This window comes from Micrasema longulum, unplaced genomic scaffold (assembly GCF_059751315.1).
Source record: "Micrasema longulum isolate JH-2025_06_02 unplaced genomic scaffold, ASM5975131v1 h1tg001478l, whole genome shotgun sequence".
NCBI lineage: Eukaryota > Metazoa > Arthropoda > Insecta > Trichoptera > Brachycentridae > Micrasema > Micrasema longulum.
The window spans coordinates 188,299-213,400 of NW_028278663.1; the positions used below are offsets into that span (position 1 = coordinate 188,299).

At 31.9% G+C, this 25,102-nt stretch overlaps 1 protein-coding gene across 2 annotated transcripts; it reads left to right on the forward strand.

The window, feature by feature from the left end:
• The first annotated feature begins 1,263 nt into the window (after nucleotides 1-1,263).
• Nucleotides 1,264-24,917, forward strand: wda (will decrease acetylation). 2 transcript variants are annotated; one of them, XM_088235942.1, is made up of 12 exons: nucleotides 1,264-1,461; nucleotides 1,556-1,713; nucleotides 5,863-6,246; nucleotides 7,082-7,226; nucleotides 8,604-8,670; nucleotides 10,597-10,735; nucleotides 10,812-11,000; nucleotides 11,479-11,640; nucleotides 12,797-12,944; nucleotides 14,108-14,276; nucleotides 14,768-15,005; nucleotides 16,464-24,917. In XM_088235942.1, the coding sequence occupies exons 1-12, from the start codon at nucleotides 1,393-1,395 to the stop codon at nucleotides 16,579-16,581; spliced, it is 1,986 nt and encodes a 661-aa protein (XP_088092068.1). In that variant the 5' UTR covers nucleotides 1,264-1,392; the 3' UTR covers nucleotides 16,582-24,917. The 2 variants fall into 2 exon arrangements, with proteins under 2 accessions (XP_088092068.1, XP_088092069.1); XM_088235943.1 differs by having other exon boundaries at nucleotides 10,600-10,735.
• The last annotated feature ends 185 nt before the right edge of the window (nucleotides 24,918-25,102 follow it).

Here is a 25,102-nt window from a genome sequence, read left to right on the forward strand (position 1 = left end):
CTTGATGAACCGTGTCTTATCTAAAAAAATGGTATAGTTTTGTAAATATTTATTTATGTATTGTTTAAACACATGCATAAGGGCGGGCATATTGCTTCATGGTAATTTCTTCCTAGTTACCCAAACTGTTCAATTTGAGAAAATCAGTAGTATTATTATTGTTAATATTTTTATGTTTTGTTTTAGAATAAAATATTTTCATTCTAAAACAAAACATGGATATACAATATATATTTTTTAAGAAATAAAAATAAACTAAATATCTTCACTATGCTTTGAAAAGAGGAAGGGGAAATAGCGAAGGAAAGAGGGGGAAGAAAGGAAAAACTTGAATATTCAAGAAATGATATTTTATGCATGATAAATAATGTTGTGATCAATATTTTTCCCATTCGCTGTTTTTTTTAGCAAACACCGCTTTAGTATAAAATAAAAGATTGGCTGAAGGGGAAGCGGCAACGACAGAGGTGGGGACTTTTAGGGTAACCTTTTTCTAAAATTTCAAGGTATACTTATGCCAAAAATCAAAACTTTTATGATTATTTTTAAGGTTTGACCTAAAATATGTATAAAACGCCTGGACTAATGAGTTTGTTGGTTTAATGCTACAAAATCAACACTAAAAACCAATTGTATTCGTTACAAAAATGAGCCAAAGCGTGACACTAAAAAATAGTATTACAATCTTTTTGGTAATGATAGATTTTTATAAAGTTTGTAACAATTAATACTTTTTAAATACATAAATATTGTGTTTCAATGTTTTAAGTCATGCTTTGTTTTCATATTAGATTGTAATTAATTGATTTTATGCATTGTACAAAAAATGTTCTCCCCAAAGTAAGTTTTTTATTGAAATATAAAAAAATCCGAGAAATAATCAATGATTTTTTTAATCGGACTCAATATACATACTCAATTTAATTGCAAATACATAACTATGAGTTGTTTTTGACTTAAATCTTATATTTGATTAATCTGTTTTATTTTTATCAATATATTTATTATTATTTGTGATTAATTAAAAATAAATAATGTAAAATTGTATTTTACTTTACTAATCCGAACCCTCGTCATTTTATGACTATAAAAGGCATTTTTTTCAATATTGCTGGTTGTTAAAGGAGCAATTTGTTGACTTATAATAATTATAGGTCTAAAATTTATTTTAGAAAAAATAAAAGTAGGTACCAAGGCTTGTCGTTTTATAGACATAGACATTTTTGTAGAAAAATGATAAAAGACTATTGAACAAGAAACGTCATTCAATTTGAAAAGTGAAACGTCTGTGGTTTGTGGCAAGCCAAAGCAAAAGCCAAAAATACAAAAAATAGAAATGGTCGTCCGTGAGATTCGTTTTGAATAGTTTGGTGGTCTTTTATCAGACTTAAAATGAAAAAGTCAAGGAATGAAGCCATCAAAGCAGCAGTTATATCTTATTTAGAACGTCGGAATTATACTGTAAGACTAAATGGTTTTCAGAAATAACCTAAAATTTTGTTGACGTTTTTGTATTTAATCGTTGGATTGAATTAATTTCTAAATATAATTGCAGGATCGAGATTTATCTGCTGATGCTGCAGCGTCGTTATGTTACAGTGCTGAGCAGATGGCAGTTTCTGCCATAATTGATGGAGAATCGGGTCGCGCCAATTCTATTTTGTTTTCTTCCATCAACAACGATCCGGCTCAATGCGATCAGCAATTCACAAAGTATGTTATGTTTACAACTATATTTCGACTGTTTCAACCCACTCCATTAATTTCCAAAATGTTCTCGTGTACCTAATCTAAGTTAAAGATTTCCAGTCTCATGTTTCGAAGTTAACAAAGTTAAGTCAGAACAACTTTAGTCATTTGATAGAATGCCTAAGTAAAATTAAAGTAATTGTTGAAGGGTTTATTAACTTCATTTCTAATGTATTAATAATTTTCAATTGAATGGTCCTATGATTTCCATTGGACCTGCTTGCACAATGCTGATTTGAACTGTGAGTACCAGTTCAGCTTATACAAAATGTTCTTTACTTAATCTATTCATAAATTTCGTGTGAGAGTAAGCATCAAATAGTCAATCAATAAGTATTTTATGCATTTGTGAAAAATCGATTTGTAATAATTTATTACAGCCATGTAAACGCACTTATTTTAAACGAGTACTGAAGGTAATCATTTACCAATACCAATGTTGACAGTTTAAACCTGTGTAAACTATATATGTTTACTATTTATTGGAACAATATCATTTTAAGTTAGTGAAAATTCTTAGGAAGTTCATTGTAGAAATAAAGACAGGTGATACTTCAATCTACAAATTTAGAATAACCAGTGACCGATTTCATCACATGCGACATTTTAACTAGTACCTTTCACTGACCAGTCCAAAAGATTCAACAATGTTTGAGTATGTCCAAATGCTTGCAGACTGGCTGGATTTCCCCAAGGAGTAATTCATGTTTAAATTCATTTCAACAGACAGGGAAAACGTTTTTGAGAAGGGAATATGAGAGTCTAGACTTTTACTTCACAAAAGTCAACAGATGAAAGAGTTGAGGAAATGTGGATGTTCAAACATGGGCAGAATGGTGAATGTTACACAGTGTGTAAAGTGGCCTCTTAAACCAGCCAATGGCAGGTCATAAGCCCTGTAAATGCCTAGACTTCCATATTCCCTTCTCAAAAACGTTTTCCCTGTCTGTTGAAATGAAGTCCAAAAGATGTTGCGAAAGCGATGAAACTAGTCACTGGTTATTCTTAATTTGTGGATTTAAGTATCATTCGTCTTTCATTTCTATAATACATTACAATATAATTTGTTTTTGACTAATATTATCGTGTCTTTTCAAAAGCCCCAATAAAGAAAAAAAAAGAATAACAAGTTTCTAGCAGCTCTCACATAGACACATACTAAACAAAATATAACTGGGCCAGTAATCCTTTAGCTCTACGTCGTTCACTATGGCAAAGACACTTAAAATCCTTTACTGTACATTAGTGCGAAGCAATTTAGAATTGTGTTGTGGTCCTGTGGCTAGTGTCTCGGACTCACGGATCGAAGGTCCGTGGTTCGAATCCCAATCTACCCCAACTTGATTCCTATTTTCTAATAGTGAGTTATTTACAACTCGTTGAAAATGGCCCTCAAAATTAAATATTTGTGTAAATTATAAGAACGCAAATATTTCTTTTTAAAAAAAAAAAAAAAAAATATGCATCACAAATATGAAATCCTATGTACAATGTGCAGATATCACGCATTGAAAATATTTTTTAAAAATTCGTAAATTTCATGTGTTTTCGGTTGAAACTTGAGTTTAAATCCGATCAGTATATTCATAAATGTAAAAAACATCACCTATTGCCTCTGCAAAAACATCGTGAAATAGCGGATATAATTTATTTACTAAAAATTGCCTCTGGTTCAATCGACTGTCCTGAACTACTATGCAAACTTTCCATCAATGTTCCTTCCAAAGTTTTAAGAAATAACCTTCTTCTTCACATACCTCTTGTTTCATGTAATTATAGGCAAAATTCGTATTTATGGCGAACTTTTAATAATTTTAATGTAATAAATAAATCATTTAACATAGATTTATTTGCTAATAATCTTAATGACGTACTGCGTTTGCTTTCGAAATAATTCGTAGTATTTTATCTTTTCTTTTGAATTTACATTAAATTACTATTCATTTTATGTTCGAGAATCTTTTTTAACTTACTGTGATGTTACTTGTGAAAACCTGTAAATGGCTTATTTGTTTTGTTATATATATAAGATAATTATAGCTGTTGGTTATCCAAATAAATAAAATAAAAATAACTGTCAAAATATTTTTTTTTTAAATGACGTAAAAAATTAAATACACTACAAAAAATAATGAAAAAGAAACTTTAAAATATGAACAAAATTCAAGCAAAAGGCATGTAGTAAAATGTACAAAAATAATCTAAGGCAACAATAATTTTGAAATCCTCCCTTTAAAAAAAGGTTAACGACTGACCCTCCAATGATATTAATGTTTCTCGCACTGTCTTTGTGTAACTTATATTGTCTACACATGCGAGATAGAGGGTTATGATATTCACCAATGATGTGGAGAGCTATGAAGGATATCCGGTTAGCTTACCGTAAACAAACCAATGGGAAGAACTAACAGATAACAACTCTGACGTCACACGCGGAGTTATTTTAGAAATACAAAACTTTAAAAGTCTTAGCACTGATAATACGATATGTAAATTTTTTAATTTTTTTTGGCTTAGTTTAATAGTCTATTAACAAATAAAAAAGACCCTGAACTTCCTCATTAAATTAAGAAAAATAACAAAATCAAATAAAACCTTTACCTGGAAAAGAAAACATTTAAATGTATCTGTGACCCAGTTTATAAATAAATTATTAGAAGAAGAGAGGTTTGAATGATTATTTTTTGTGTCTTTAAAGTAAGAATTAGTTTAGAGACTAGGACATTCACATGCCCCTGTCCTGGTGTAGATTTACAAATGGAATTTCCAACAATTTATTTCTTCTTTACCAATTAATTTATTACCTACCATTGATCTTCATTCTCCTACATTCACCAACCTCGCTGACTCTCCCCGACTAATTCCACGAAGACGTGAGGCCAACACTCCTCTGTTTTACACCACCATCATTGTTTGCATAATTCTGTGACATTTAGGCAAAGAGGAACAAGTCACTGACTGTGCTGGGGAGTCATTTAAAGTTTCTTGCTGATCTAATTCCTTAACAAATTTTTCGGGTGATGTCTTAAAATAAACTTTAAATGCTTAAATTTAAGAACGAAACAGGTGGTCCTCCCAAGTCAGGTTTGCATCCTGTAGTTCTGACATAAACTGCTGACGAACAGTCATCAGCAGACGTCCATGACATCGAGAACCTGATGCCTTATAAAGTATGCAAGCATGGTTAAGGCTCTCAAGAGGCATCTGCAGTATGTGGCCTAGCCAACCGTATCGCTCTGCTTGATGACAATTGTCACCGAAGTTTGCTACTTCCATTCTCTTCACTTCTCATTCCTTACAAAGTTGAATTCAAGATTCTTCTGAGTCATCTATTCTCAAAACTCAGTATTTTGCTGTTTTGGGCCCTAGTAAGGTGCCATGATTCGCATAGAGGAGAATAGTTGTGTTACCTAATAGTCCTATACAATATTTACCAATTTTATTATTAAAATGTTAAAAAGATTTAATTTTTATTATTTTGTATATCTTTACTCAATCTTTCATATACCTTATAGAGTGAAACTGCATACTCAATTAGTTTTCTCAATTTTATAGTCCTTAAAATATAGCTTGACGACATAACTTTGTAGTAACGTCAAAGGAGTGATTTATATTGACACACGAAAAATCATTCGTATCTGGCGTGATGATTTATTTTTAATACAATGTTTGACATATAAATCAACATTAATGTATAAAATCAGCCTTAAAAATAAATAAAAAATTAAAATAAACCTAATTATTAACGATGTTCTTACAAGGTTACATCATTTTGCAAAAACGTTAGAGATGGGACAAATTGATTGAATAAAATATAATTAATTTGACGTTCATGAAAAAAGTATAAATGTCTTATTTTTTTGTGAATAATTGTGTTAAACACACTATAATAGGCTTGTTTTTGCGTTTTTTATATCAATTTTCGGAAACAGAGTTTCATGATTGCATGAAATAACTGTTAAAATCGATTTGATCAGTGATCAATAATTTCCCATCACTAATGAAATTAGTTTGACAGCTGTCATTCTAATCAAGCTATATTTTAAAGACTATAGTAACATGTACCTCTTTACCTAAATGCTCAGAATTTATCTTATTTCTTTCCCCTTTTAGATTAGTAACATACATAAAAAGCGTGGAGCCTGAGAGTGTGCAGAATGAGCTGTCCGGGATTCTGTGCCCCCTCCTGTGCCACATGTACCTGGAGATGCTCCGCGGCGGCCACCGCAACCCCGCGCAGATGTTCCTCAAGCGCCACTCCACCAGCCTCCCGCAGAGAGACTTCTCCATGTGCTACAACCATCAGACCAGCGACGGCAACCTCCCTTCTGCCCTGTACCGACCCAACAGCCTAGAACAGTTGTTCCACTGTCTGCAAAATGGAACCATAGACAACGAGATTCCGGAAAAAGATTTTGTGTATCAGATTTTAGATGATCTGGGCTCGGTATTTACACTTCAAGACATCGACTCCAGACCTACAATTGCAGCATTTAGGTATTTCACAAAAATCAAGTCAAATCAAATCATTCAAACATAACAGTATGGTGAAATTTATGCAGTGAGTGAGTATTTCATGGTTATAAACATTGATTTGGTTATAATGTGGTCCTCACGAGAAATACGTTTTACAAGTTTGAAAAATATTTTTTACAAAAAAAAGTTTTTTTTTAATGTAAGTATACAATAAATGCACAAATAATATTTGGCACAATACTTTACCCTGTTGCCAAAAGACAAATTATATTTTTTAAATATATTTTATACATGTGTGTGATCTCACCGGGAACCGAACCTGGAATCATTTGAGCGTGAGGCAAGCATTTTATCCATTGCCCCAAGGTACTAATTGGAACTGGGTAACCATAATTTCTTATACATTCTAAATATTATTTTAAAGATTGAGGAAATTAAAACACTTTAAAAAATATATTTGAAGCTACTGTTACTGACTAAATTAACTCTTTATCTATGTTGAACAAAGTATACCATAGCAATCTACGACAAAATATAATATTCATGAAAAATTATATTTTAAATGTTCTTTTTTTTTTTAAAAAGAACAATATTTTTTCATTAGGTCGGAGTAGATCTTCAATTATGGTAATAACTAAGAGTTTTTAAGGTTTATCTATATTCACACATGTACTTCAATTTTTTTTTTTATTAATCCAAAGGCAGAATTAATTACTATGGCTATCATTTCCCATAAGTGTATTATTAACAAACTGCAATATTTATGATTTTATTGATTATTGATTTTTTTTAAATTAGTAGTAATGTAATTTATTTAATGTTTTATAATAATCATATTTTTTATCATTTATTATAGATCTTGTAAATACGAGCTGCTACTGACCTTGGAAGCCATCGGTTGCTTAAGGAAATATTTAGCTCGACACAGTCACGTAATACTGATTCAGGTTTTACAGACTTGGTTTCATTTTGACATTATGAATAAGGACCCCGTAGAAGAGGTAAGCTTATTATTCATCTATTATTAAGTAGCATTCAATACAATATTGCCCTGTCCCAGCATCGGACCTATTTTCCTTGAGTGAACAGAAATTTGAAGGACAAGACATGTCACAGAGATAGAAGCATAGGCTATTTCCACAGGACAATGGATCACCCCCACCACCGCCCACAGCGCATTGTCTTTAAGTGAAAAGTCTCTGACAGAACAGTAGGTGAACAACCATTTACTAAGTGCGTGCGTGTTGCTCCTGTCCATTTTTTCTGCTGAAAATATTGGCAGAAAAAATCCTTTTTATTATTTAGTTTGTCCTCCAACATTTACAGTACATCTTGGTATAAAAGAAATAATATTTTTCTCTGACTCGCTCATAACGCACGTCCATAGCCAAATTGTTGTTTTGTCCCATTTTCCTGTCCTGCACTATCTAGGCTATTCATGGAGCTGGGACAAGATAATATTGTCCTGTCTATTGTATTATCCTCGTGTGAACCATGCTTTAAAGATGGCAGACAGTTATACTTGAATAAAGAAATGTGCATTTTTGGATAAATTCATTGATCAATCCATCTTTCCAGACTTGTTAATATCATAATGTATCTGTCGCCACCAAATAGCTAAATCAGCCACTGAACTGAGGGGCTAGGCTGTTCATTAAATGCCGGCATTCAACCAAATGGCTAGGCCGTTCGTTTTTAATGCAACAATAATAACTTTTTTTTAAATTTTTATTTTGTTATTTGAAGTTATGTTAGGTTAGGATAGAAAAGGTTGGGTTTAGTTTAATATTTTTTTACCTAACTTAATCCTTAATTTAACTTAACAATTAATCTTTAACTTTATGAGTAAAGTTAAAAAAAATGTATTTTTATTATTAAACTTAACCCAAACTATCATTACCTAAACCAATCTCTTTTGTTTCGGCCATTTCAAAAGGGCTTGCTTACAACCAGCCAACACATTTTGAAATTATTTTTCTATATTTACATACATTAGTTTATTGCACATTATTTAAGACATGAGTCCCAACTCCATAGGACTAAAAGTCCTGTGTTAAAATGGGACGAGCAATTAGTTGACACAGACACATGAGTATATCACCACAAATATAGGATTAGAAATACAAAAATTAATTTTTAAAAACATATATATGGCACATTAATATGGTAAACATTGAACGTTGAGTTATCTTAATTCATTCAATGAATCGAATAGCCATTCAGGTGAATGCCTGCATTTAATGAACAGCCTAGCCGCTCTGTTGAGTGGCTGATTTAACTATTAGGCGGCAACATATCTATTGTATTGAGATTTAAGATATAGTTGTACCTTGCTTATTTTTTAAAATTATCATTCTAAATTTTGACCATTTTTTTAGAATGAAAATATGGAAGAAGAGGATGATGAATTTTTAATAGAATACCCAAATAATACAGATAACACAGGTATGTAATTTTAATTTTTGATGTCCCATTTTCTTTAATTTAATTCCCTGGAATTAGTTTGCAGCAAAAACTCGTAAATACAAGATCCTTCTCTTTCGATTTCAGTCTCCAGCAGCTCTTTGAAACAACAACAAATCATTACGCCGTTTCCCTGTATCACTCTGTCTTTACATAAAGATCTCGCTTCTTCTACATTCATACATCTTCTCATGCACACGCACCGATTACTCCGACTTTTGACATGTCGATCTTCGAGGATTTGGTCAAGCCATGTCTTTCTCTGTCTTCCTCTATTTCTGCATCCATCAACATTGGCATTGTAAACAGTTTTAGCCATTCTTTTGCTGTCCATTTACTCTACATGTCCAAACCAACGCAGAACTCTTTTCTTGATTTTGTTGATAATGCTAATCTTAGCCTAACATAATGTACGGATCTCGACATTTGTGCATCTATTGTTCATAGTTTTACCAGGCATTCGACTGTGAGATTGCATTTCGGGAGCATTCAGCCTACTTTCATCCCTGTTTTTCCAAGTCCATACTTCGCCCCAATACACCAAAGTCAGCACCAGGACCTCATTGTGAATTGTTAATTTTGCCTCTTGCGACAAGCATTTATTTGCCAAGGTCGATTTAACTCTTCAAGTACGAGCGTGACCATATGGTAACAGTGGACACCACTGCGAAATACTATCCTCACTCCTCCCGTTTTTAAGTAAATAAATTTGCGTTTACTATATTTTGCCCCTGAAAGATATGTTTTTTAGTATATGGTGTGCCACAATGGAATAAACAGTATGTGGAAATAATGGCATTTTTTTAAGTAAAAAAATATTTCATAAGCAATGAAAATCCTCATCATTGAAGGGTTAAGTGCACCATTCATTGTGTTCCCGGCACCCTCTTTTCAACACCTTTCTCAGTCATTCCATACCTGGTAAACATACTTCCCAGATATACAAATTCCTCTACCCGTTTCAGTATAACCCGAGAAGTGATTTCACTTTCATTTATCAGCAAATCGCTTTCCCTGCATACATCGTACACTTTTGGTTCCAATAATTGCAGGTACTCTTTATTGTTAGCAAGAAGCATGGCATCATCAGCAATATACAAAAAACAATTGACAGTTTAATCACTCATTTTTGCTCCCATACTCTGATAACATTTTTGTCTCAGTCAACTCTATCAAACACTTTTTGCAGATAGGCAAATGCGCAGAAAAGCTTTTGGATTTTAGCAAGAAATTTTTCTGTCATATTTCGTAAAGCAAATATTTGATTGATACAGGCTCTTTTCAACTGGTAATAATATGATGTGTAATACATATCACCTATAATTTAATCAAGGCTCTCTTTACGGTGTCATCCTTTATGCTACCAGTTCTCCCAATCTATACAAGGGATTTTCATGGCGCAAAATATGACCAATCTGTTTTTTTTAATACAGTGTCAATCAAGTGCCTATCTTCACCAATGCCATATTATTTGTTGATCAATAAAACTAAATGAGGAAGTTCAGTGGTTTTTAAAAATTAGTTTCTAAACTATTGAACTAACCCAATTTTTTTTTTTCAATTTTAATATATCGTATTATCAGCACTTTGATTTTTAAAAGTTTTGTATTTCTGAAATAACTCGGCGTGTGTCGTCGGAGGTTTTCTTCCCCTTATTCTCGATCAGATCCGCTCATTGACGGTAAGCAATCCAGAAATCTTCCATAACTCTCTTATCATTGGTTGATTCATATGAACTAGTGACGTCGTTCAAAGTAGTTCATTTAAATTCTTTTTTTATACATTTTCAAGAAGCTTTGCCATACAATTTAGTGCTCTCATTTTTACCGCTCGCAAGAAAACATTTATTGTGTCCAATTTTCCGTAGGGCTGAAGTTCTTCATTATAATGTTATGTACCCTTTTTTAGAAGATATTAAAATGTGCAATGGTCATACAGACTTCTTCGAGGATGAAAAAGAGTTGAGGGAACTTCAAGACGCAATACGTTCTGTCAGGGAACTTATTCCACCGATTAAATTATATAAAATTTCTACTGCGGATACCAGGTAAAAAACTGTGGAATAAAAAAAAATATATAAAAAATTAATAAAATTATGATTTTTAAAAAATTTTGTTTTTTAGCTTGACATGTGCCACTATTGATTCAGATTCTAAAAAGTTAATAGCTGGGTTCAGTAATTCTGAAATACGAATATGGGGGATTAGAGGAAACTCAACACCATGTCAAAATGAAGTAAATGCTAATATTTCTAAAGTAGAATTAGCATGTTATGTAACACCAGATAAAACTCCAAATGGCGAAATCTTTCTGTAAGTACATCATAGATTAAATATATTTATTATGAAACGTCTTCACCATGTGGAAAATTTCCAAATTTTAAAAATAAATATGTAACAGCAGAAAATATTCTTACTATAAAGTAAAATTATAATTTTACATGAAATAAAAAAGACAATTATTTTTAATATATTTTTTATTCAATGTACATTTATTGATCAATTTTTGTTGGAAAGGGTTTCTCTAGAAAATTAACTGGTAATTTTTTTTTATTGATTAATAACTAAAATTGATTGGTTGGAAAAAAAAATTACCGTTATTTGTCATTAATATGTATGTACAAAAAGTTAAATAAATAAAACGGCAATCTATAAATTATAGTAGTGTAATCAAATATGTTTTTATCTACCGAGAATACACATAATTTTTTAAAAAATTAAATTAAATTCTCGTGCCAATTGAATTCCATCATAATTTTGACTGACATAATTAATATTTATTTTTTTGCAGCGATCCTTCGATAGGCATCTGTCTCCGAGGGCACAGTGGCTCTGTTCAGGCTGTGAAACTTTTAGAAGCCGCTGAGAAATCTGGAATTCTCATTTCTGCCTCTCAGGATACCACCATCAGGGCATGGAGAATGTCAGACTATAGTTGTGCAGCCATTTACAGGTGAAATGCTTCCTTAACATGGTTTTGTATGGAGATAGTTGATTTTAACATTACGTATGTATTTCTGGACTGATCTGCATATACATTTTTAAGAAATCGGTAACAACTAAAAACCATCATCTACAGGAAATATGTTTTCTATATTAATCAAAGCATTCAAAGCCGAACATCTCATATATTTTGTCATTTGTCATGACAATGTATTTATATCTGACAGCCAACGAGGAAATTCGTTGTTTTTTTTTATTTTATTACTACCAAGCCGAAAAAAAATATTTTTATTTATCGTATTATCATCGCGCTGTGATTTTTTAAAGTTTTGTAATTTTGACATTACACTGCCCGTGAAGCCACGTCGGTGAGTGTTCCTGACATTTAAAAAGAGAACCCTGTACCCTTCAAAACACGCTAAACATGGCTACCTGGAAACCGAAAATCTATCACAACACAAAATTGATTGGCTATTCTAAGCACGTGTGACATTTCAAAGTAGTAAGTTTTTATTAATACGTATTGCTATTAGTTGAGAAACTTCGCCATACTAAAATATGCCATTTGCCAAACGCCAAATGCTCTAATTTTTACCATTTTTAAGAAAATATTTTTATATCAGATTTCCATTAGCACTGAACTTCCTCATTAGCTGAGATGGTTTTTAAATTATTTTTTTAAAACATAATGCATAATTAGAATGTAAAGTTTTAATATCCAGTTAGTGAGAACTTAGGAATTCTTCATTGCACTTTATTTATTTAAATAAAGTAGTTACATTATTAGACAGGCACCATTGCACAGTTGGTTAGACAGCCAACTGTGAAACTGGTGTGGCGAGTTCAATTCCTGCCAGTTGCAAGAAAAAAAATACAAGAAAGATTTTTTCTCAATTGGTCTGGGTGTTATAGTGTATTTTTCATAACCTCCTTCCATATCCCCTCTTTCCCACCTGCTGACAAGCCTGTAAATAGAGGCTTAGCGGGCTATTCCTTAAAACAAAATGCGTTCACATTTTACCTTATGTTTTACTTGTATTGAGTTGTATAATTGAAAACATTGTTAGATTGTGTTTATGTATATTTATTTGAAATTTATTGCAAGGGAGAGGAAAAACAATTTTGACTTCGGAATATATTTTTTTAATGTATTTATTTATTTACAGGGGTCATAATTATCCCGTGTGGTGTCTGGATATAGCGAAACATGGTGTTTATATGGCTTCTGGATCCTACGATAGAACTGCCAAACTTTGGTCTTTAGATAGGACATTTCCACTTAGAATTTTTGCTGGTCACAATCTCGATGTAAATGTAAGTACCTATAACAATTATTAATGCATTTTAAATATCTCATAGTTATCTGCAAAATGAAAACAGGTTTCTCACTAATGTCTCTGTACCATGCGAAGGAACTATTAAAGGGGTACTCGGAAAGGTTTGCTTTCGACCTAATGAAACAAAGCTGAAACCAAGTGAGGGTTATCGGCTCACCATACCCAATGTAGGGAGTACCGCTTTACCCACCGTTAAACTACTGGGAGTTTTACTCAATTCTGACCTTTCTCTTGACACTCAAATTAGTAGAACGATAAATTCATGCTTCTACCAGCTGAGACAAATTAAATGCATACGCAAAAATTTGCCGGTTGATGCCGCCCGTCAATTAATAAATGCGTTTGTAGTGTCTAGAGTCGATTATTGTAATGGTATATATGCAGGTCTACCAATGAACAAAATGACTCAACTACAATCTGTATTGAATGCCGCAGCGAGACTTATTTTCGGAATCTCTAAGTTCAGTCATATCACTCCACTACTTCGGGAACTACACTGGCTACGTTTTTCACAGAGGGTCGAATACAAACTCTGTTGGCTTATGTATAAGTTACTGCACAACTCTGCTCCGGAATATCTGAGAGAACTATGCATTCCAGATGAACTAGCTGACAGGCGTCTCACGCTTAGATCAGCTACGTCTACGACGAGAGGAAAAGTTATTATACCTCTACGCAAACAGCGCACTAAATTTAGTGAACGCGCATTTGCAGTCGCAGGCCCTATGGCATGGAATGCTCTCCCAGCAGAGGTGCGAGGCTGTGAAAGTGAAGTGATGTTTCGGAAAAAACTTAAAACCCACTTGTTCTCTAAATCATTTGAATAAATCCGTAGCATGTGACAACAAAATAAATTGTTTTTATAAATTACAAATTTAAAAGCTTCAATTAAATTAATTTAACAATAGAATCACTATGTAAAGCGCCCTTGAGGTATTTTATTACGAAAATGGCGCTATATAAGTTATCAATAATAATAATAATCACTAAAACCCTCACAGGGCTCTGCAGATTGAATGAACACCCTGCTAGAATGAACCCTTCTTTAACTTCTACGTGTAGGTTCTGCAGTGCAGATATTATTCAGTTGTTATTTTTTTTAACCTTGCCAAAAACCTTATTAATTTTAATACTTTTAAGGCGATTAGTTTTCATCCCAATGGCAATTACGTTGCAACTGGAAGCGCTGATAAAACTGTCAGGCTGTGGTGCGTTTCTACAGGACAACAAGTGCGGCTGTTCCCCGGCCACCGGGGTTCTGTGCATTGCCTGGCATTCAGTCCTGATGGAAAACTAATAGCGAGTGCAGGTAATTTTAATATTTTTTTATAGTATTATGTCCCTCTCTTGAATAGTACATCTCTGCTCTAGCTCTAACTAGAAGTCAAAAATATTTTGAGTAGTTGATAGTACTAGATTTCACCCCTAGGAAATTGGTCAAAATTGATATAGATTACAACAGAGATGGAGAACTTCTCAACAATCAACATTGGAAGCACTCCCTTCATACGTCTGAAACCCTTTTAAAGACTGAGTCTTCCAATCGGTAATGCTCCTACTTCAAGTTTTTTTTGTCAAAAATTGTGTTGTTAAAAAAAATCTATTTCCTAAATAAAAATATCTCAAAAATGGTAAAAATTTTAATGAACACGACCCACTTTTATTTTACCGATCTAAGGGTGTTCTATCACCGCAAGTTTTTTTACCTTGAGTGTCTGTACAAATATTTATTTTGACTACTTTGCCAATTGAATTTTTTTTTACATTAAGATTTTTCTTTTAAAAAATTACTTTCATCAGGAGAAGACAAACGCATCAAGATCTGGGACATCGCCAGTGGTAACTGTCTGCACGATTTCAAAGGTCACCAGGGCAATGTTACCGACTTGGAGTGGTCTGCTCCCAACACCGACCCGATTCGGAGTGCTACCAGAGGGCTAGAAGTTAATGGGGTCAAAGGCTTAATGGAATTCGGTACTTTGGCCTCAACCAGCATGGATGCCACCGTCAAATTGTGGGATTGCCAATTCAAGCACAAGTAAGTAGACACTTATTATATTTCATCAGTACTTCGCTGCCATATATTCAATAAATTTTTATATTTCAGTGAAACCTGAAAGACACATCCCCACAATTTGCATGTAATTTTTTAAAGTTCTATCAGATTTTTTATTATTTAGTACCTTTAAAACCCAGTTACAAATTGTTTTTTCCCACAACTAATGTCTGAAATATTCACATTGAAAATTGACAGGTAAATAATAGTTTCAAAGATACCAACATAAAATCATCATAATAAAATTAACACCACTAACATGATAATGATTTTAGAAATTAAAGGCAAGTGCAAATCCACAAATTTTAAATAACCAGTGACTGGTTTCATCGCTTTCGTGACATCTTCGAGACTGGTATCTTTATTATAAAATTTAATATATTTGAATAATTCAAAATTATGTAATGCTAATTGAATTTCACTATTTTTATCTGAAGGACCTTTTTACACAGTTTTACCGGGTAAACATAAGGGTTTATATAATGCTATTTTAAATGAGTTTAAATTAATATATTTTTCTGGCTCAAGTTCTTGACTATTCCATCCCGGTAAACCTAATGACTGTCAATGAGGAAATTCAGCCCTACGGGAAATTAGATATTAAAAAATGTATTCTTACATGCAGTAAAAATTAAAGCATTAAACTGTACGGCGAAGATTCTTAAAAATCTATAAAAAAAAATTAAAAGATTTTAATAAAAACGAACTACTTTAAACGACATCACTAGTTCTTCCAAATCAACCAATAATAAGAGAGTTTTGATAGGTTTGCGGTTTACAGTAAGTTAACTGACCAATCAGCAAAACTCATGGAGAAGAAGGGGAAGAGAACTTGAGACGTCACACACGGAGTAATTTCAAAAATACAAAACTTTAAAAATCATAGCGCAATTTTTTTTCGGCTTTGTTTAATAGTCTATTTACAAATAATTTTAAAAACCACTGAACTTCCTCACTAGGACGTCTGAAAATAAAGTATTAAAAAATAATTATTTAATTTATTAGATACAGTAATGGGAAGTAAATATGTGTTAGCTGTTCATTAAGTAATTCTACATCAGGCTTAATTTTTTATCTATTGATCTTAAAGATTTCCAATTTATCAGGATTGTATGTTTTCTTTATGTGTTTTTAAATGCTCCTTCTTCGGTGGCGCTATAGTCCAAATCGAGCCTTGGCCTTCTTTAACGTTTGCCTCCAACTCCGTCCGTCCTCAACAGCCGTTTTCCAATTTGCAACTTGTAGAAGCTGTGCTGCATTTTTTTTGCGTCATCCTCCCAGCTCATCCCGGGTTTTCCGATCCTTCCGCACTGTTCCAGTCATCTTCATTTAAACTTAGATAAATTGGATCATCTTGACTACGATTGCAATCAGTGTACCAATGCATTATGCATTAGATGCGGATGTGAATTTTCTAAAATACATTGCTAATTTTACTAGGAGCAGCTCTAGCCACGAACCAACTCCAGTAACCTTTAACTCCAAATGCTCTCATCTCGTCATGTCGAGGATACAGCCGGACTGGTTGGTAGCCGTTGGTGCAGTGATTATAAGTTGAAAAGTGAACGATCGCTGTAATAATATTTGTAATATATATGACATTTAGTAATAAATCGATAGTTCTAGGTGTCTATTTATGTATGGTAACAATAATACTTGTGATATAAATATATGAATAGTTGAGTCTAATTTAGTGAAGATTTTAATATATTTTATCCTTAATGTTCAATGTAAAATATGATCTCCTTGTTGCAATACTGTGTACGTTCAGGGATCATTTTATATTTCAAAATCAATTTTAAATCGATTTGAGGCTTCACCCTCATCAAAAAACTAAATTTTTCATCACTTTTTATGCAAATAATTTGTAAATTTAAAACATTCAATTGTTAAAATCATTTTTAAGAAGTTCAATATAAAAGATATTATGATTAAAACAGTAAGCTACAATCCATTTGAATATTTTATATCTTATATTAATGTGCTGTCTGTGAATCAAGTAAATATACAACTTTTGTTTGTTTAGAATGCACATGTGAATACATATTTTATGAGTAATATTCCTGTTACATACACATAAATAAAAGCTATTAAAGATTTGAATGGCCCATATGTTAATTCAACTTGTTTTTGATTGCCCGACAATATTTGTGAATACTTCCAAAAGTTATAATTTTTATACATTATATTTAATTCTAAATGGCCTAAAACGATGGAGAGCCTCTTTGAGAAGGCAATATGGAAGTTTAAGACATTAACAGCGGGTATCATTAGCGGGTTTACGTGAAGTAAAATTTATTGTTCATAAGAATCTCACCTGCATCAATAAAACTTACAGCTCTTAATGGAAGAGTTGAAATATGGATGTTTAAACATAGGCAGAATAGTTATTGTTACAAAATATATAAAGTAATCCCTTTAACCAGACAATGTTCATAAGCCCTGTAAATGAGACTTCCGTATTCCCTTCTTGAAAAAGTTTTCCATCTCTGTTAAAATATTTCTATATTTTAATAAAATCGCTAGAGAACTATATCCAGGACTTTTCTAAAAACATTTATTTATGTACTAAAAATATTGCTAGTTATCTATTTATTTATTTCTTGCTTGTAGATTTGGCATTCATTTATACGACACTATTATTTTGATGATGTAATGGAGTAATTTTTATGAATTATTATTTTTTTTAAAGGTAGTGTTTCAGAAAATAAGTCTAATCAAAGAATAAGGTTTTCTTTCATTGTAAAACCAAACATGTATTTTGAATATTAAAATGAAATCAATTATAACAGGTTTTTATTTGTTTTATTTTACATGTTGGTGTAATTTGACTTGGATACACAAAATAAAAATGAATAACTTGTTATAAAATGGTGCAGATCTCAAATTTCAAAATTGTATTGTTCATTTTATATTATTTAAGATTTTTTAATGTACAAAGTATTTGTAAGCGTTATATAATCATATGTAAGTATAGGCAAAGAGTTCAAATAAATGTCTGTACATAATGACTTCATTTAAAATATTTTTTGCACCACATGTTTTTAAGCAGTTTGGGTTTTATGTTCATTATTTTGAAAAGTATCTGAAATTACATAAAAAATATGTTTGTGCATTTTAAAACTTACTTGCAGAAAGTATTACACTAGGCGTGTATAAATTTGTATTGTGGATTTGTAATATTTAAAGGCCAGATGACAAGTCTTATGTTTTAGTAGCTTGTCAAGGTCTATAAGATAATATGATATAGACCCCTCTTATGTATAATATTGTAACCCACAAATTGTCAATTTAAAGTTTTAATATGTGTATCCATTACATCTTTATTTCCAAGGAAGAAAAAAATATTTTGCAATTAAGTTTTTTCTTAGAAGCATATTGTTGTATCTCAAATTTTTAACAAAGTATCCCTTTGTATGAATCCTTGTGGTTATTTTTGTGGATGAAAGAGATGACGAAAGCAGCGTTAGTGTCAGTTAGGGTTGTGTTCTCCGACAAAACGGACATCCGCCGCATGCATTGTTTTTTTAAATCACATTTAATTATTTTTTCCAAAACAAATCCCGCTTATACAAAAGATAAAATAATTAAGTCAACGAGAGCACAAAAATATTTTGATTTAGCTTTAGACACAAAATCTACACCACGAACAACAGAAATTCCAACAATCGGTTCATAAAATGATAATCCAAACCTATGTATATTTACACGAAAGATACCAATATGCTTCATATAATAAACCAGACTAATGTTTCATATTTGTTATAACATACAGAATAACATATACTTTCGTTAGTGTTACTTACGATGATTATATACATCGTTGTGAGTATCAAATAATTATCATGTGCAACACATATAATAATCTTTTTCCAATAAACCCCATTGTAGAATGTTGTATGTCATTCATACTATATTTTATTTTATGCCTTTTACAAAGTATAATATCGTATGTGCATTTTTTTTAAAACCGCAAAAAATTTCAAGTTTTTTGTAAGCCTATAAAACTAAATAGGTATATAAATAAATATTCAAAGCATTTTTATTTTAATTGTTCTATATTTTTATTTATGCTGGACAAAATGTATTTTAATCCTTTTCCTGTAAAATCGCATTTTGTGGGTTACAATATTATACGTAGGCAGTGTCGATAAAAGCAGTGTAAAACAAAAAAAAATCTTGTGAAACCTTTGAACACACAAATTGTTTATCTGAAAACCTAAACTGTTTATTCAAATTATTACAGTACATGAAAAAGTATGTGAACTCCGAGTCAACGTGAAAAATAATATTGTTTGTTGCATTTAGTTTGAATATAATATGTAGTAATTATTTATGAAGTATGTAATTTATTTTCTATTGTTTAATACTCCTAATATTGAATAGCAATATGAAATTAATTAATAATTATCAATTTGTAGGTTAGTATCATTTCTATTAATGAAATATTAACAAAAAAAATCGTTTTAATAATCTTTAAATAATTTCATGGTATCTAGAAAACATGTGCAGTCTAAAAGTTAAATAAATAAAGGATTGCAATATTATTATTATTTTGCAATAATGATTTTATTTGATCAATAATTTATTTATGTTATATCCTGGTGTTGTATTGAAAAACAAACAAACAAACTATCACGCCGTCTCTCCATAAAGGTAGGCAGAAAGGATAGAACGCCAAATCATTCTGTCTTTGCATACAGATCTGGCTTCCTCTACATTCATACATCTTCTCATGTACGTGCGCCGATTATTCCGACTTTTGAAATGTCCATATTCAAGTGTTTGTTTAATTTGGTCATGCCATGTCTTTGTTGGTCTTCCTCTATTTCTGCCTCCATCAACGTTCGCATCGTAAACCCCTTTAGCCGCTCTTTCGCTGTCCATTTTCTCTACATGTCTAAACCAACGCAGAGCTCCTTTCTTAATTCTGTTAATAATGCTAATCTCAGCCTTACATAATATACGGATCTCGACATTTGTCATCTATCGTACATAGTTTTACCAGGCATTCAGCTGAGAGATTGCATTTCGAGAGCATTCAGCCCACTTTCATCCCTGTTTTACCAAGTCCACACTTCGCCCCAATACACCAAAGTCAGCACCAGGACCTCATTGTGAATTGCTAATTTTGCCTCTTGCGATAAACATTTATTTGCCAAGATTGGTTTATGTGCACCGTTCACTCTGCTCCCGGCACTCACCCTCGTTTTAATATCTTCATTTCATCCCTAGTAAACATACTTTCCAGATATACCAATTCCTCTACCTGTTTCACAGTGATTTCACACTTAGTCATACTTTTATTTCTTTCAAAAACCATCACATTCGATTTATCAACATTCATCATCAAATCGCTTCCCTTGCATACTTCATGAATAATATGGAAGTCAGACTCGGGTGTGATTAAACGTAGTTTATTCTAACTTAGAAAAATATTACTAGTACTTGGGCTCTTAGCTTATGGCTGTTTAACAGGAGAAAATCTAGAATGAGCTTACCAGGATGAAAATAACTGTAGGTATGTTGTTGTTACCAACAATATACCTACACTCCTTACCAACATACAAGCATAGCAAACACTCTTTGAGGCCGGGGTTATTTATTTATTTATATTATTCCGAACGCATTTACAGCGCGCTATAACGCGTATTTAATATGTAAAAATGCGCTATACTGCACTATAATTGCGTTCGGAATACCAGCCCCAGGGCTGATTTAAAAAGCAGGGCATGTCAGAATTGTTTAACAAAAATAAAAACTTATGTGAAATGACACGGATTTCCAATTAACGAGCTGCATATAACAACAACCGCGGCACGGTACAAATCCTAAGTATATAACATTACATAATATCGTGAGCTAATTACTACAACTAAAATAAACTAATATATTTTTGAAAATAAAAAAGTCCCTATATGCTTAAAAAGACAAGTATATGAATCGTGCATATTGCCGGTGACAACATACGGACTAGAAACCATGTCTGTAACACAAGAAAGTAGCCAGAAATTAAAATGCACGCAACGATTCATGGAAAGACAGATGCTCGGTGTATTTCTTAGAGACAGAGTAAGAAATGAAGAAATAAGGCCCCGAACCGGAGTCGTGGATATCATGGATCGTGCAGTGAAATTGAAATGACAGTGGGCAGGACACTTGGCGTGACAAAATGATGGCAGGTGGACATCCAGAATAATAAAGTGGAGACCGTGGGCAAACAAATAAGTATTGGAAGGCCACAGAAAAGATGGGTCGACGACATTACCTCTATTGCCGTAGGATGATGAAAGCCGGTGATAGGAAGGAATGGAGACGTTTGGAAGAGGCCTTTATGCAGCAGTGGAGAGAACAACTAGGAAACTTCAAAATCAGCATTTTTTAGTTTTCCACTAAAAACACATATTTCTCCATGAATGCTGCAAATAGGCAAGGAGTGATTTACTAAAATCATATTATGATGATGTAGTAATTACCCCGCCATATATGTTTACACAAATAACCTCAACCCTGATGATGATGGACGCTGTAATGCGATCCGAAACGTTGGAAAAGAGTACGAAGTACAAGCGGTATAATAACCCAGAAAAACTCATTGTGTGAACAGTCGTGAAAATCTAAGAAATTGTACAACTGACGAGTGTTATTTTTTATATCAACCTTTCAGTTAGTAATATGTACAAATTCGTCAACCTATTAATACTCATAGATGCGTCCTGACCCCTTAAATATGATGTCGCTAAACTGATGCCCAATCGCTCAGTGATGCCCAACGCGTATTTATTCATTCTTGACTGCCAGCCGTGTGTGACGTGAGCTTGACATTTAGAATCAAAACCAAAATGGAAGTATTTGTTTATATATGATTCGACAAAGCTTTAAATAATTAGTATCCAAATACAGTGAAACCCCAAAATTGTGTCCCCGCAATTTGCTTTTTTCCGGAATTTACGTATAATTTTTGTAGTCCCATTGAATTTTGAATTTTTTAGTACATTAAAAACCCAGTTTGATGTTTTTCCCCCGCAATTAACGTCTGAGAAATTTGCAATCAGCACCGAAAACAGCTCAAGAGTCTGTAGTTATTTTCTATCATTATTCCAACTTGTTGGTAAGTTAAGTTAAATCGATTATCAAAATTATTGCCACCATTTTGGTGTTTTAATTGTAATTTTAACGATGGTTTATTGTGTTTTACAGACATTTATTATTTATGAATAATGCAAAGACAGAGTGATGTGGCATTCTATCCTCTCTGCCCACCCTTACGGGGAAACGTCGTGATGGTTTGTTTGTTTGTTTGTTTTTGTTATTCAAAAAGTTGTAATAAAAAAATGGTTCACACGTTGCTCCATAAATTTTTTAATAATTAATAATTTGCTGAATTATATCTTTTCACTACTCTCCATTTACATTTTTTTTGCCGGTCCCTTGAAAAACGTAATTTCGGAGTTTTACGAATTAATTATTTTGAATATCAAACTACGCCCAGCGGCACAAAAATGAAACTATTTGAGCAGGAGTGCACTTTTAGGAATACATTTTTAAAAATATAATAATTGTGAGTTAATAAATATTATTTATCATTCTGCAACATGGATGTTGTATATACTGGAGTATAAAAAATAAAAGGAAAGAATCTGATTGGGATCCCTCAAAAAAGAATATTGTTTGGAAACCTTTAAAACAAAACTTTTTTATAAAACGAATATGGGTATACTCCCGGTTTTTGTAGAATATATGTTCTCCCCGCATGCAGCCCTGATATAAATAAACAAACCCAGTAACTATGGGTACTTTTTCATGTTACTACTTTAAGTATAGGGCGCGTCTATGTGTATTAATAGGTCAATGCCACTGGGGTGCCACTCAATACACCCAACTAGTTTACTCATCACTCCTCTCTCGGGGAGGAGTGGGGAGTAATTTGCATGATTATCTGGTCGATGTACAAAGTTAATCAATAGTAATATCAAACGACTGGTCCTAAGACACTTTTTGTCAAATTATTTTTCTAGCATGCAAAATTTGCCAATTTTAAAATAATCATTTTTTTATTTTACTTTCCTGGACACACTCTTTTTAGGACCCTAAATTTTTGAATTGTTAATTACCAATATTAAAATCAATTTTAAAAAATAAAATAGTTTTCTCTTGTGTCAAATATTAAAACATATTAGTTGATTTTCGTTTAAATAAATGAGTGGTATGCAATGGAAATCAATATATTTCGCTATAATGGTAATTTTCAAATATAATATTCAAATCCCAAAACAATTTGAATAATTATGTAACTGTACAATTGTAGGTACTAATATAACAATCCCAAATAAAATGACTAAAAAAGTGTTTAAATTTTTTTGTGAACCTAAACTGTAATTTAAAAAAAAACAACGTTGTTTTAATTAACATATTACAACAGAGATGAAGAACATTTAAGAGAAGGTACTATAGAAGTCTAGGCATCTACAAGGCTTATGACCTGTCAATGGCTGGTTTAAGTGGCCACTTTACGCACTGTGTAACATTATTTCAATTATAACAATTTGAAAATCATCATGTTTATACTTAAATTATTATGTACATAATATTGCTAAATAAATAAAATAAACTTTTGTATTTCAAAAGCAATAATTGTTAATTTATAAAAAGGACAAAAAACAGTATGATTTATTGCTGTGTCGTTAAGAATTAATAGAATTAAAACAGCTGGATGATTTGTACATTTTTATCTGCATGTAGATTAGATTTTTGAAAATAAAGGAAATTAAAAAAACTACATACATTTTGGTGTCCATAACAAATGTTTTCTTTTTTGATTTTTCTGTTTTGTAAGATGCGTATAAGTAATTTGAATCTTTTTTAAAAATGATCCAATACATTTTTTATCTATCCATATTAGTCTTTATTTTTCACCAAAAAAGTATATAACCTTTATTTTATTTTATACCTGTCCGTAGCATCGGATGCACATTTTTGAGGGTGTTTAAGATAATGATTAGCTTTAAAATTGTAATGAATTAATTTTGGAATGTGACAATTAAAATTAAATTAAGAAAACATCAGGGTGCATTAAAAATTTTCAAAACCTATATTTTAAGAAGATAAACTGTAATGTGTAATACAAATTCTAAACTACGTTTCTGATAATGGCCCTTTGATATTTTGGCCTATTTGATAATTATGTATCTATCTTGTTTTGTTTGGCAATTAAGATCTGCTGATGTCCTAGGCTCTATAACTATAAAAACTGATAACTCAAAGCATATTTCCTTTTTTTAGTTTTATCTATGAAAATACATTTTTGATATATTTATGCCTACTATCTAAGCTTCTTAATTTCACCAAAAGAAGACAGACAATGGGTGAATATGAGCAGCGCTGTATTTAATAACCCGCTTGAGTTTTTTTTATAAGAGTCTACAACATTTTGTAAAGGTTTTTTGATGAATTTAATATCACAACTATGAGTGTTTAAATCAAAACACTTCAAAATTCAACTGCATTCAAATTTGCACTAAGTAAAATAATAAACTGTCTCACCTCAATGTTTTCGTGAACAAGTTTGATGTTCAAACTGAGGAGTATGACTTTTTATAATCAACAAGTCGAGGCCCCCAATATCTTGTTAGTGGAAATTTAACCTTATTCCACAAACGAGGGGATTTCTTTCAAGCGTTAAGTGGTTAATATAATTTGCTATGGCCTCACACCATATAATTATTTCAATTGCTATCTGTTAAAAAATAATATGTACATTATCAACATATTTATGTATAAAAGTTTTCATCACTGCGCAAACTGGTTATTTAAATGTTATTTTTTCAATCAGTGATTTCGATGTTTAAGTATTGTGAATTGATTTGTTTGTAAATACAGTTAATTAATACCTCATTCATTATTTTATTATTTGTACCAAAATAGACTGTCCTGCACCTACAAAATAAATTTATGATAAAATGAATCCCAAATTTTAAGCTCATTTTACTTACTTCACTCTCCTTTTCTTGAGGTCCATGCAAAATGCAGGAAGCAAATTAAAATTAACCCCTTTTATTTTACATAATCTAGATCACCTG